Here is a 13,937-nt window from a genome sequence, read left to right as displayed (position 1 = left end):
AGTGACACAAAGATGTCTTCATCGACAGCAGAATCTGGATTTTCAGAACAATCTCTCTGTGAATGGCGCACCCAAAACAGTGAAACGCAGCTCCTGAAATCCACTAGCATAAGGTCAATAGAAGGCATATATGACATTTTGGATAATGTGTTGGAATCAGCAGACTTGTCTGAATTGATTATACGACAACCTCTGTCTGGATCTCAGGATATACCTATGGAGGAAAAGGCTGGGACAAGGCTATCGTGTCTGCAGAAGGAGGAATCTATCAATGAGGCAGGATTTCACCCCAATTCAGGAGAGGTCAGACTTGTAAATCAGGATTCGGATGGATCACAAGAAGGAAAAACAGAGAAAGATACTGGATCACAGAAATATATTGCTGCTGAGGACGTAGAAAGGACAATTAACTGGGAGGAAAGTAAAGAAGAGGATGTGAAGTCACTGAGAGAAATTAGCGCTAAGAAATTAAAAATTGAAGATCAGCCTCTTGAGGTAAAAGCACCTGAGTCTCCAGATGAAATCCAGCACACTGAACCAGCACGGTCTAGAAGTGGCTCAGAAGTTTCGTCAGAGGGAGGAAATGGATCTACACAATCTAGTCCACAAGATGATACGTTACCTGGGCTAGACAGGGCTGAGGTGGCAGAACAGCCGCGGAAAAAGTCTGAAGATGAGATTGAGGTATAATTTTTTGAAATTACTTTTTGAACCATAAAACAGTATACAATATTGATAGCCTACAAAGATGGCGTGCAATCACTTGTTTTTGTACCCGCAGGTGGATGAATCTGCGCTCGACTTTACTGCTCAAAAGTCACGAATTTCTGTTAAAAACCCTCTTGTGAGGTCACCTAAAGATCCCCGCTCCCTGCTAAATATGCCCTCACTGGATCCCACACCTGCTATACATCCACCAGTCAAAGTCCCCGCCGGTGTGCCCGTAGGAGGCTTGGGCAGTGGAATAAAACTGCCTGGTAAGCCACTTACTACACATGAAATAACCACTACCTTGTGTGATGTCCATTTATTTTTCTTCACTTTTAAATAATCTGTCACGTTTTTCTTCAGGGCTTGGTGCAGGATTAGCTGTTTTAAGAAAGACACAGCGGGCGGTGAGGGACGAAAATAGCCCTGACAACCAGTCAAAGGTACCAGTAAAATAATATGATTAATTATGTTTTTAACACCAATTTTGTTGAGGTATGTATAGTAATACAATGTCACAATAGCAACAGGAACCAGAGACAAAGCCAGAGGAGAAAAGTGAGACTCCCAAACAAGATGAAGCACAACCCAAACATAAATGGATGCCACCAGGACGTCCAGGGTAAAATGCAGAGCACAGGATATGTTATTACCCTCAGAACAAAAGAGACATCTTGTAATTAGACATTTTCTGATTCTTTGTTTTTTCATGTTTCTTTAGGTTTGGAAATCCACTTATGTCTGAGCTGAAGACCAAACTCAAGAAAACGACCAAAGAGTGAGATGATTCGTAATGCTGTATGTGAATATTTGAATGCTTTATTTTGGTGTATTTATCAATGAATACAGTGATGCATTGTTTACCATGACAATTACTGTAATAATGTGCCCTGTGTTTCACTTTTGAAATAAAGTTTAACAGAAAAAGGTGATATTTTCTCTTACAAAAAGTAAAAGGTAAAGTATTGCAGTTTGTTTTTAGCACACATTCATAATACCCTCCAGTGAACAAAACATTGAACGCAAGACTAGAACAAAAGAGGCAACAATGCTTATATTAATCTCATCTGCTTAGCATAATAAAAAAGCAAGAAATTGACAAAGAATGAGGAAATTGTTTAACACCTCTATGTTTGAACTAGACTTATTAGTGAGGAAAGATGATGCAAAACTTGATAGTGATAAGTATTTTCTACAGTTGTTGGCCTACAGGTGTTGATGATAATGAAATAGACTCGTGGAAAACATGAAAAATCTCAGTTTGACATTAGTCCTACAGATGGATGAAAATGAAAGGAAACACCTTCATAAGGTGTTGAGCCACATTGAGCCTCAAGAACGACTTGATTGTTCCTGAGAGACATGTCAGTCCAAACTCTCCAACGGACATCTGGTCGGGTGGTGAACTTGTGATGTATTTATATTATGACGATTAATCAAACTAATAATTTTAGTTTTTGATGTGCAGTATTTGCAAAGTGCTTTGCTACATATAACAAACACACTGAAATATGACACTTTATAATCCAGGTAAATTATTAAATTCATAAATAGTTTTAAGTGGCTATTTGTATTTATATCTGCATATTAGTTTTAATATTAGATTAGATTTAATTATAATCATGGAATATTTCTGTTACATTCATACATACAAGGAATTTGCTGTGGTCCGACACAAGAAACACAAACATAGAAACATAAATAAAGACCCTATGGTTACGGAAAGTTAAAGAATATAAATTGAACATGTACAGCATATATGAAAAGGATGTGCGATTCTATATTGAAAAGGAAAAGAGCTTTGCAATTATACTGTGTGAAGCTAAAATGTGTGAATTACTGTAGGACAGGGGTCACCAACACAGTGCCCGCGGGAACCAGGTAGCCCGCAAGGAGCATATGAGGTGCCCGCAGGCCTGTTATAAAAATAGTGTAATAATCTGTTTCCCACCTTTTTTAAGTCATTGTTGATAATTATTGTGAGAAATCATTAACATGATCAGTGTCTTCACATATATGAATATCATTAATCATTAATAATAATATATAACTAAAGGCAAACTGAGCAAATTTGTTATTTCAGAAGAGTGTATCAAACTGGGTGCCCTTCGAATGACTCAATACCCATGAAGTAGCCCTCAGGTTCAAAAAGGTTGGTGACCCCTGCTGTAGGATATCAGGCTGACATAGGGGTATTGTTTTTTTTGGGGACACTAGATGGCAGTGTTACCTCTACCACGCACTCACTGTAAAGCACACGAAGAAGAAACCTCAATTTGTGATTGGTTGGAATCATCCCATATGTTTGAGAAATGCAGACTTTTGAAACAGAACTGCGCTCCAGTGGTTGAGGCATAGGTCCATGGGTTTCACCTAAATGGACGTCAGCGGATTTGTCTCGTGTACTCGAGTGTCAAAAACGATTTAAAGTTATAAATCTCTATCAGGAAAAGCCAATCAAATCGGTAAGTCAACGGTGTTTATGTTTTACCGACTAACGTTCCCAAGCTAACATGAGCGACCGTCTCTACTATAAACATCGGTCTTTTTTTGTTTTTTTGTTTTGTTAAACTCATTTACGAGTTACCTGCGCAGTATGTGGTTCTTCTCTGCCGGCTGAAGCTGCGATGCTATTCTATCTATGTAACGTTAACGTTAAATGTGTTCTAATATGACCACCATGACAGGAGTGGATGACACGGATCAGTGGGCCTTGTTGTGATTTTGTACCCACTGGTTTGGTTTAACTTACTATTCAGGAAGTTATGTTTTAAAGGTGCAGTGTGTAATATGACATCATCAAGAAAGTTCTAGAATGCAACGCTCCCTGGGTAACCCCAACCCTTTCGAATAATAACAGAAGCTACAGTGGCCTTCAAGGACAAGAACATTAATTTTAAACAATGCACCTGATGACATTCCAACTATGACACTTTCAAGATGGCGGCACTAGGCCTTGGTCCAAAGTATGCAGAAATATGGAGATATATGAGACCCTTTCTAAGGGACAAAAAATAATTCAAAACGTTTTTTTTCAGCTATTATGCAATAAATTAAATGTACTTTTGGATATTATAATTACTTTCTGCAAAGTCTGCTAGGAAATAAAACCCAAAATTCTACACACTGCAGGTTTAAACTAATTAGTTTTAAATGTGTATTTATTTGTAAGTTAGTACTTCAAAATCCATTGAAAGACATTTTGATTGACATTTTGAGCTGGCAATAATTGTTGCATAATAATGTGTGCTTACTAATAACATGATCTAACAATGTGAGAGTACATTTTTTTTTAATATTTATTCAATTTTATCATCCCCAGGCTGCACGGAAAGAGCATTTGAGGAGGCACTTTGGAGAGGAAAAAGGTGTTAAGAGGTCTGACTGTCTCTTATAACATAAAAAACTATTCATGCTTGTAAGGAAAATCAAAATCGTATAGCATGGCCAATGAGACAACCGTGCAAACCTTGTGTATTCAGGTAAATTCCGAGGATGATGAATGTCGTGAAAATATTCCACCCAGAGCCGTTGCTGAAGCTGGGACTTCAAAGCTCAAGGCACAAGTTGGAGATGTGGTAGGAAATTCTTCCCTGCAGACAGGCTCAGAAAAAGTGTCACTCGCTGATACCTCCGACTCATCCACCCCAACTCAAACAAACAGCAATGATAGAGTCGAGGCAAAGTCACGGATCTTTGGTCTACAGTCCGCTCTAACACCAATAATAAAAATCTTGAACATTGGCAATACAAGTCCAACTCCAGAGGCTTTAAAACATGGGAACAAGTCTCATCCGACTGTTGCCACTAGTTATACAGATTTCTCCAGTAGCCATTCTGGGCGTCCATTTGGTGACATGAATGCTCCTGTGCGCTTGCTGGAGGACGAAACCTTGCCAGAAATTACTCTATTTGATGTAACATGTGACTCCACGATGCACAGGACTCAAAATGATTCCGCTTTTCCTGACAGCGTGCCTGCTACACCTGTAACGGCGTCGGCTAGCTCTGTGCACAGCACTCTTCAGCCCTCCCACTTGACTGCTAAAGAGAACAATTCTGAATTCCACCTTCAAGAACTGTCAAAACTTAATTGGACAACGGCTAGTATGGACCCCAGTGCCCAGATGATTGACCCCCCTGACAGCATGTATAATCCTCAGCGCTGGCTTCCCTACTTCCCAGAAATTACCCTCCTCGATATAACACGTGATTCAGAATCGTCACCAAGAGGGGAGCTTTCCTACATGACGGTCATGCAGGATCTTTCGCCAGAGAAGAGTTTGAAAAACGACGTGCCTCACTCAGAGCTCAGTGAACCGATTGAGCCAGAGCCTGGCACACGGGACGTCATCCAAGGTGAATCGCTGTCAAGTACTCTCGATGGTAATGGCACCCATGTGAGCTCCTTCAGTGAACCATCGAATGTGTGTGCAGGGGAAAACGCAACGAAAGCTTCCTTAGAGGCTACTCGTGATATTTCTATTGGCAGTGTTTCAGAGAACAGTGGTCGTTCATCGCAGGAGCCTGATGAACCTGTGGTGACCTCCAATACTGAAGAGATACTTAACGTGACATTACCGAGCCCCAAAACAGCTGTGTCTGTGAATGGCACTTTTAACGTCAACCAAAACTCCAATCTCAGCACCCCTGGCCTTTTGAACTATACTGCTCAAATATCCTGTCCTCAGAATAACACACTAGATCTTCTCCCTTCTAATGTAGGCACCCCCAAAGTAGAGGGTGAGAATGAAGATCTGACTACTTCTGTCTCCAATATTACCACTGAGACTTCCCCTGTTACCAATCAAAGTAGCTTAGCGCTAAAGGCAGGTGGTTCATGTGACGTGCAGAACGCCACTTTCGATCAGCTTTCTCTTCAAGAATCCAGTGGCAATGCTAATTTAAAGGAAGCTGATGCTCCTACCGGTCCCCTACAGAATGACACTTTTGATACCAAACTTCCTCCTGCACAGAATGGCACAATAACTTTGTCGGAAAGTAGTTCAAATGACATTCACCAGAATACTATCGACAAGCCCTCTCCTCCTAAAGTCTGCAATGTAACGAGTAGCCCCACAGAAGACAATTATCAAGTCCAGCCACATGAACTGTCAAAAAAGAATGGGTCAACAGTTAGTATAGAACCCAGTGAGAGCACGTTTGAAGCAAATCCAGCTGTAGAAATGCCCTACAGAGCTGATGGACATGTGAATAAGGATCTTTCACAGTCAGGTCTGCCTTTGACGGACGGTCTGTTGGAAAACATGGACACGGGGAACAACAACAAAGCAAACACTTTCAATCTGGATGACACCTTAGATCTAGGGGGGGACCCTTCTCTGACTTCCACTCCAATGCCCACCTCTAAAATGATTAGCTTCAAAGATGGACGGGTGGAGGGCACAAATGCAGGGGCACAGAAGAAGCTCTATGGGGATGGTCCCAGTACAACAGATGGCGGTCAGATGGCATCGGGCATCCCAAATAACATCATCTCTGACCGAAAAACTTTCTTGACACAACCCGCTGCTAAGGCCCGTTTGCCGCCTCCGAAAGCCACGACCCTGCTTCTGAAGTACAAGCCAGTCTCTGCACGGCCAGGAAGGTTTGAGCCGCTGAAATCGACCCCGGCCAAGATGACGAGACAAAGAACCCAAGCCGACGCTTTGAGAGATACTGCTGCTTCCGATGCAACTAATGTGGTAAGACTTGAATGTTGAACTTGTCTTGACTTGTCTGTTTCTTTTCTAATTCTAATTGACTGCACCTTCTGTTTTAAAGTTCGGAAATTAACTCAGTTACCCTTATTGGTTTGATTGATCTGTTAATCTTATTTATTTTATGAATGAGAACAGTTAGCTTAGCACAAGCATTGACTGCTTTTATTGATGACAACCTCTGTTCTTGTGTATTTTAGACCACAGAAACATCAGGCCGCTACAACTTACGTGCTACAAAAGGTGGATAATGTGTTTTTTATTATTTTTCATCATCAATTTGAATTGTATAATGCCCCCTGAATGACAGATGTGTGTAAGCACAGTATCCTGTACTCACAGTGTGTCCCTCTGTGCTGGCATTAGAATCAAAGCCGCCCTGTTCCGGTTTGCGGAAATTGCAGAAGATTGGCATGCCGTCCGGCATCCAGAGAGCTGCATCGGGTCTCAGGCCACCATTAGCAAGAAGCACCCCAGCTGCTTCTATCACTGACAAACTCTCTGGACCTACAGGTACCCCATATAGTTTTCAGACTGTATGCCTTGGCTGTTTATTCTGATATTAAGGGTAGGGCAAGCGATCTTACATCGCTGTTAACACCCAACTTTTTGTCAGTGTTCACACATGATGGACAGGTAGCTGATGGTGAGTAGATATTAGCTGATTTTGACAAAGTGTTCTGGATTACAATCGCTGAGCATGCCTTGAAGTCACACATACTTGGTGCCTGTTTGAGGTGCTTCTCTTCACTGGGAAAATTAAGCATACATTTACAGTCCGCTCCAAAAGTATCGGAACGGTGAGGTCAATTCCTTTATTTTTGCTGTAGACTGGAAATATTTGGGTTTGACACCAAAAGATGAATATGAGACAATAGCTCAACATTTCAGCTTTCATTTCCAGGTATTTACATCTGGATCTGATACACAAAGGAGAAAATAGCATTATTTGAAAAGGAACACCACATTTTTAGGCGAGCAAAAGTATTGGAACAGATAGACTTTAAATAAATTAAAGTGAATAAAACGTAATATTTTGTCCCTAATCCTTTGCTTGCAATACCTGCATCAAGCCTGTGACCCATTGACATCACCAAACTTTTGCATTCTTCTTTTGTGATGCTTTTCCAGGCTTTCACCGCAGCCTCTTTCAGTTGTTGTTTGTTTTAGGGGGTTACTCTCTTAAGTCTCCTCTTTAGCAGGTAAAATGCATGCTCTAAAGGGTTTAAGTCTGGAGATTGACTTGGCCAGTCTAAAACCTTCCACTTCCTTCCCCTGATTAATTCCTTTGTTGTGTTTTGGGTCATTATCTTGCTGCATGATGGAGGATCTTCTAATCAGTTTGGTTGCATATTTTCTTAAATTGGAGGACAACATGTTTCTGTAGACTTAGAGTTAATTTTGCTGTTGCCATCATGTGTTACATCATCAATGAAGAATAATGAGCCCATCCGAGAAGAAGCCATGCAAGCCCAAGCCATGACTTTGCCTCCACCGTGTTTCACAGATGAGCCTGTATGTTTGGGGTCATGAGCAGATCCTTTCTTTCTCCAAACGTTAGCCTTTCCATCACTTTGTTAAAGGTTCATCTTGACAACAACACAGTAACACATGATGGCAGCAGTAAAATAAGTCTACAGAAACATGTTGTCTGCCAATTTAAAGCAAGATGCAACCAAACTGATTGGAAGATCCTTCATCATGCAGCAGATAATGATCCAGAAAAACTGCAAAAAACAACAAAGGAGTTCATCAGGGGCAAGAAATGGAAGGTTTTAGACTGGCCAAGTCAATCTCCAGACTTAAACCCTATAGAGCAGGGGTTCTAAACTTTTGATAGCTGAGGGCCAATTTAGGAACCCAACATTGGACCGAGGGCCGCCGAAGGAAAAAAAATTATAAAACTGAAATAATTTCAATGGCCAGCGTCTTTGCGTCTTTACAGTTTACATGTATTGGTCAGCATCCAATACTGTGTAATTAACACATTTAAAGTAATAAATGAAGGGCTAGGTCTCATTTCAACATTGGGGAACACACATTAAAAGCGGGGGTCTGGGGGTTGTCCCCCAGAAAAATTTGAGGTTCGAACACTTCATTTTGTGCATTTCGGTAAATCTGATACTTTTGTAGGGGACTGTATCTGTCTTGTGTGACATGCTAATTATTTAAATATAGCTTTTGTTTGCAAACAGCGGCTAACCCTCTGACAAAGATTTCGCAAGGAAAGAAACACCCGTTAGGCAGAGGTGAATCATTGCCGGTTGCAGCAAAGAGGAAGAAAATGGGTAAATGATGCTATCATACATTTATTATTTTGAAGCATGTTTTAGCACCGCATGGTTGATGTTTGCACAAAAGCTAACTGACAGTACTTGCAACTAAAACTGTACGACAAGTTATATGAAAACGCTGTTCTTAAACTGGGTTTTTCTGAGCTTGCCAAATAGGCACAACTTACTTGCCCCACATTTTTATCTGATCCTTTTCAGATGCTACCTTACCAACCGTTAATGCCGATGCCACAACATCTGATGCTACAAACGGAGCCAGAATCCTTAAACGGCCCACAAGCAGTCTGAGAGCTTTGCCAGCTAAAGCCCAAAGTGTTGGTGTGTGTGGATTGTAGTGTTCTGTTCTACAGTTGAGCAGGAATGTGACTCGCTGTGTTAGTTTGTGTTTCTGGAGGACAGGCTTTTGTGGTTTAGTGAGTTTGGTGACTTCTCGTAAGTTAATTACTTGCTCTTTCTCACATGCTTACAGGTGCTGCAGTGCCAACCAGTACTGCTCAATCGGCAGATGTTGCCGTCAGCAGAGTCCGAGCCCTCAAACAGCCTGCAAACAGCAATAGAGGCTTGCCAGCTAAACGCCAATGCCATGGTAAGCTAGGAATGCTGAGACACTGAAGTAATCACCTGAGGGTCTAGTTTAATTAAATGTTTAGGCGGACCATCTGTATATTACAAAGTGTTTTGTATAGCTTTTACTAGTGATCATAATGGTCATGGCACACAATTAAAGTTACCAAAATGTATTGTACGGACTAGTTTTACTCATTTCAAACGGGTATCTCTGAATTTATAACTAACTGCATTAGCACCACCTTAACCATATAGCGATAGAGGAAGCAGGAGTAATATAGGGAAGTTATAAATCAGGTAGTTTCCCTCACAAATCTTGTATAGATAAATATGAAAATGGTACAGAAAGGACAGAGACCTTGTCCTCACAAATTCAAAATGTATTGCAGATTGTGCCAACTGTCTCATCCTTAACCAGCAACTCAAAATGAGATCTGAAGAAATTTTGAGACTGAAAGAAGGTAGGACTCATTACTGTGGTTTCATCTTAATGCATCTATTTCAAATGATTTATGAAATGTTATGTAATTAAAGAAACATGTTGGGGCTTTTTTGCAAAACCTCAGGTGTTATTTCATTGTCCTCCTTACCCATCATCAAATACATTGCTGCTCGAAAGTATGTGAACCCCTTGAGAATTTTGGATCTTTTTTTTGTTTAACCATTAATCATTCATTTTTATCTATACCAGTATTTTTTATATGAAATAACAGATGTGTGTTAATAAATTAAAAAAAATATATTTTCTGAAAATCATTTGTTAAAACAGATAAAACAAATGATTTGCCAACTTTTGTATGTGCAAAAGTTTGTGAACCCTGAGCTGTGTTGCTTAAATCGAGCAGGTAAACACAATCAGGTGGGCCAAATTGAATTGAGTGATCAAATGGACCAATGTAATGAGAGATCTTTAGGGAAGAAATTGGGCGGCACTAGATAAAACGAAGATCAAACCAGGTCAGTTTGGGCTCACCAATGTGAACCCATACAGGTCAGCCACCTAAAAGGGAAAGAAAATCTCAGAGGATCTTAGGAATAGAGTTGTGATGTTGCACATTTGTCCGGGGACAGCTATAAATTAATTTAAAAAAAGTTTGAGCTCCATCGGTCCACCTTGAGGCAAATCAGCTACAAATGGAGAGCTTTGAGAGTGACTAAACATCTGCCTAGAAGTGGACTTCCTTCAAAAATAGCCACAAGTGCCACAAGAAAAGTGATTTTTCTGGCAAAGGCCGATCCAAACATTACATCTGGAGATTTGCAGACCATTTGCCACCACCTTTCTTCACTTGGTGAAGGTTCTCTTGGTGGCAGGCAGAGTTGCATTTTAGCCCAAACATGGCGGTTTTGGTTATGACTAAACAGTTACATTTTGGACTAATCTGTCCACATAATAGACTTCCAGAAGACTGCAGGTATCTCCAGGTGCACTCTGGCAAAGTTGTGACAAGCAATTTTGTTCTTTTTTTGAGAGCAGAGGCTTCTTCAGCAACCCTCCCATGAAAGCTATGTTGACTGAGTTTTCTTCTTATTGTGGAACCATGCACATTTGTCCCAAATGCGGACAAGAGAGGACTGCAAATCGCTACATGTAATGTTTTGGTTGGCTTTTAACTAAAAAATCACTCTTGTGGCGCTTGTGGATATTTTTGAAGGAAGTCCACTTCTAGGCAGATGTTAAGTCACTCTTTAAGCTCTCCATTTGTAGATGATTTGCCTCATGTTGGATCGATGGAGCTCGAATTTTTTTAAATCAATTTATAGCTGAAAAATTTGAAACGTCACAACTCTTTTCCTGAGATCCTCTGAGATTTCCTTTACTCTTGGCATGTCTGACCTGAATGGGTTCACTTTGGTGGGCCTAAACTGACCTGGTTTTATATCCGTTTTATCTAATGCCACCCAATTTCGTCCCTAAAGATCTCTCATTACATTGGTCCATTTCATCACTCAATTTGGCCAACGTGATTGTGTTTACCTGCGCGATTTAAGCAATGCAGCTCAGGGTTCACAAACTTTTGCACATACAAAAGTTGGCAAATCATTTGTTTTGTCCGTTTTAACAATTGATCTCTGGAGGGAATTTTTTTTTGAATTGATTAACAAACATCTGTTATTTCATATAAAAAATACTGGTATTGATAAAAATGAATTAATAATGGTTAAAATAAAATACCAAAGCCTCATGGGGTTCACATACTTTCAAGCAGCACTGTAGTTCGGTGATCGGTGACAGTATGTACAACCTATAGGTGGGCTTGAATGTGGTTCAGTAGTGTTGTTGTACTGTACAAGTTGATTTGTGTCATTAATGCTTTTTTTTTTCTTTTTTTACAGAGCTCCTGAAGTACTGCCAAAAAGAGGAGGAATGCTGAAAATTATAATTTAACTTTTGATCTGCACATTTGACATGTTCTTGTTTTTAATCAATAAAGGTATCTACATTTAAATACTGCTTTACTTTATTTAACCCTCTTGTTGGTCCATTTTACGGACATTTAATTTATTTATTTTTTTGGATAGTTTTGGCTGTTTTCAAGCAAATTGCATGAAATCTGGTAAGAAAGTGTATTTTTACATGATGTTATTTCCAGCTCAGCTCTTACAATAAGGCTAAAATACACTTTATACAAACAAGAGTTACATTCAGACTGCTAAGGTCCATCAAATGTCCATTGACACCAGAGCCGGCCCAAGCCTTCAGGGGGCCCTAAGCGAAATATGATTAGGGGGCCCCTCTCCAATATTAGTGCTGCTGAAACTATAGATCTTTGCTCAATATCATTCACACACCCAGTGTTTTCCGCGAGTGCCTCCACTGTGCAGCTGTGCGAAAATGTTAGACAGCCGAGATTCCGACCCTCCTAGGGGGGTCCGGGGGTATACCCCCCCGGGAGATTTTTTTAACCTTTTTAAAGTGAAATGCATGAATCTGGTAGCCTGGCATTCCCAGACCTGCCACTAGGCGCAGGCAAATTAAATTTGCTGCGCGTGTTGGTCTGGACACCCTCCGTTGAAGCTTATCAAGAATACCAGAAATCTGGTATAACGTTTCAATTGGTTCTATCTAATATGGGCGCGCCAGAGCCCTTTATATGGTGCTCTGGGGAGGACGTAACCGGATGACGACAGTGACGTGCATGCGACGTCGAAGCTGTGATAGTAAACATCAAAGATGGCTGCGGATATGTTGTGTGAGTTTGAGACTGCTTTGGCCTCGACCCTTAACGAATTGGAAGACGGGACTCATAGCTTTCACTAGCAAGTAAGTGGAATGTTCTGTTTTGCCGACCGACAACGGCAAACGTTTAATTGAACAGTTTAACAGCTGTTCGCTAAACGAACGGGGCTTACGTCACTTGTGCATCGCACTGATTGGTTGTAGTGCTATCCAACTGCGTGCAGTGGCATTTGAAATGCACGAGTAGGAGCCGCCCCTAGAGTTGGAAATTACTATTGATCGTCGCCAGACCCTCTATCGTTCAAGATATCAGGGTCAGGATTTCCAGGCTATGAATCTGGTGCACTTTGAGAGAAAAATTAAGAGGCTAAATCTGAGAAATTTTGTGTGAACAAATAATTTGGATACACTGGGTCAGATGAATTAGAAGCTATTGAAGGACACATGGATTTTCCATACAAATATTAATATAAAATTAAATATTATGGAGGGCCCTCTGGGTTGGGCTTGGAGCTCTTTTTCTTTTACGGGACATATTTCTCTGTAATATAATGAATGCATTTAAATTCAGTGAGAGGAACGAAGCAGAAGAACTCTGTTGTCCAGCTACTGTATCTTTTTTTCCACAGACGAGGCTGAAATAGGCTATAGACTATACACAGTGCATGGGCAACTGAGGGCAGCCCCATTTCCAATTGTTTTTAAATAAACTCAATACACACTGTGCATGGATGTGAACGTGACATGATCAGATAATTTCGGATTACCTCCCAGATGAACTGATTACATTTTTAGGCTATTAATTATCTAGACCAAAACATTTTATTATTTTTTTTTGTATGTTAACTCACATTTGCATAATATGATGTTAATATCAAACACAAAAACTAAAAAAAAAAAAAAAAAAAAAAAAAATTTTTGAGGGGGCCCCCCTGGCGGTCGGGGGCCCTAAGCGACCGCTTAGTTCGCTTATGCCTCGGGCCGGCTCTGATTGACACCCACAAACAGCCTTTTTTCAACTCACTGCCATTAAAGCATAATTCATGCCTTTTCTTATATCTGGGTGTCAATCTGGGCTTCTACTTTGAAATTGATAATTTTTACTACTCTCCACCATATTACGTCATTATGACCATATTTGGCATATGGAGAAAAAACATCCTATTTCCATTAGATGGCATTGTCACAATTCCCCCCTCCCTCTCCCTTTAGCTTTAACCCTGAGGAGTATGTGGGTGTGTGTGTGTATCCATGACATTATGAGCAAAAGGCTAGTGGTTTTCAAGTGCCACTGTTTTCATTCACTCTGTTCCATGTCTATTTTTTTATGCAGAAGTTCTAAATCCCTCTAAAGTTTACTTTGTATAAATGCACAGCACACACACCTACCTGAGGTCCATACACACAAGCATGCACTGCTTCAAATAAATGAAAACATGGGTCATCTTCAATCACATCAAAGGTGCA

The 13,937-nt window shown here is 40.5% G+C and overlaps 1 protein-coding gene across 1 annotated transcript; it reads left to right on the top strand.

The window, feature by feature from the left end:
* Window positions 1-3,035: 3,035 nt before the first annotated feature.
* LOC307266640 (uncharacterized protein) lies at window positions 3,036-11,718 on the top strand. Its single transcript, XM_080048709.1, has 9 exons — window positions 3,036-3,173; window positions 4,031-6,413; window positions 6,629-6,671; window positions 6,795-6,941; window positions 8,624-8,716; window positions 8,921-9,040; window positions 9,192-9,308; window positions 9,679-9,750; window positions 11,627-11,718. The coding sequence occupies exons 2-9, from the start codon at window positions 4,152-4,154 to the stop codon at window positions 11,662-11,664; spliced, it is 2,892 nt and encodes a 963-aa protein (XP_079904835.1). The 5' UTR covers window positions 3,036-3,173; window positions 4,031-4,151; the 3' UTR covers window positions 11,665-11,718.
* The last annotated feature ends 2,219 nt before the right edge of the window (window positions 11,719-13,937 follow it).

The sequence above is a fragment of the Ammodytes marinus genome, assembly GCF_949987685.1.
Source record: "Ammodytes marinus genome assembly, chromosome: 20".
NCBI classification, from domain to species: Eukaryota; Metazoa; Chordata; class Actinopteri; order Uranoscopiformes; family Ammodytidae; genus Ammodytes; species Ammodytes marinus.
Note: the sequence above shows the minus strand (reverse complement) of the source record. Positions and strands in the feature narration are given on the sequence as shown.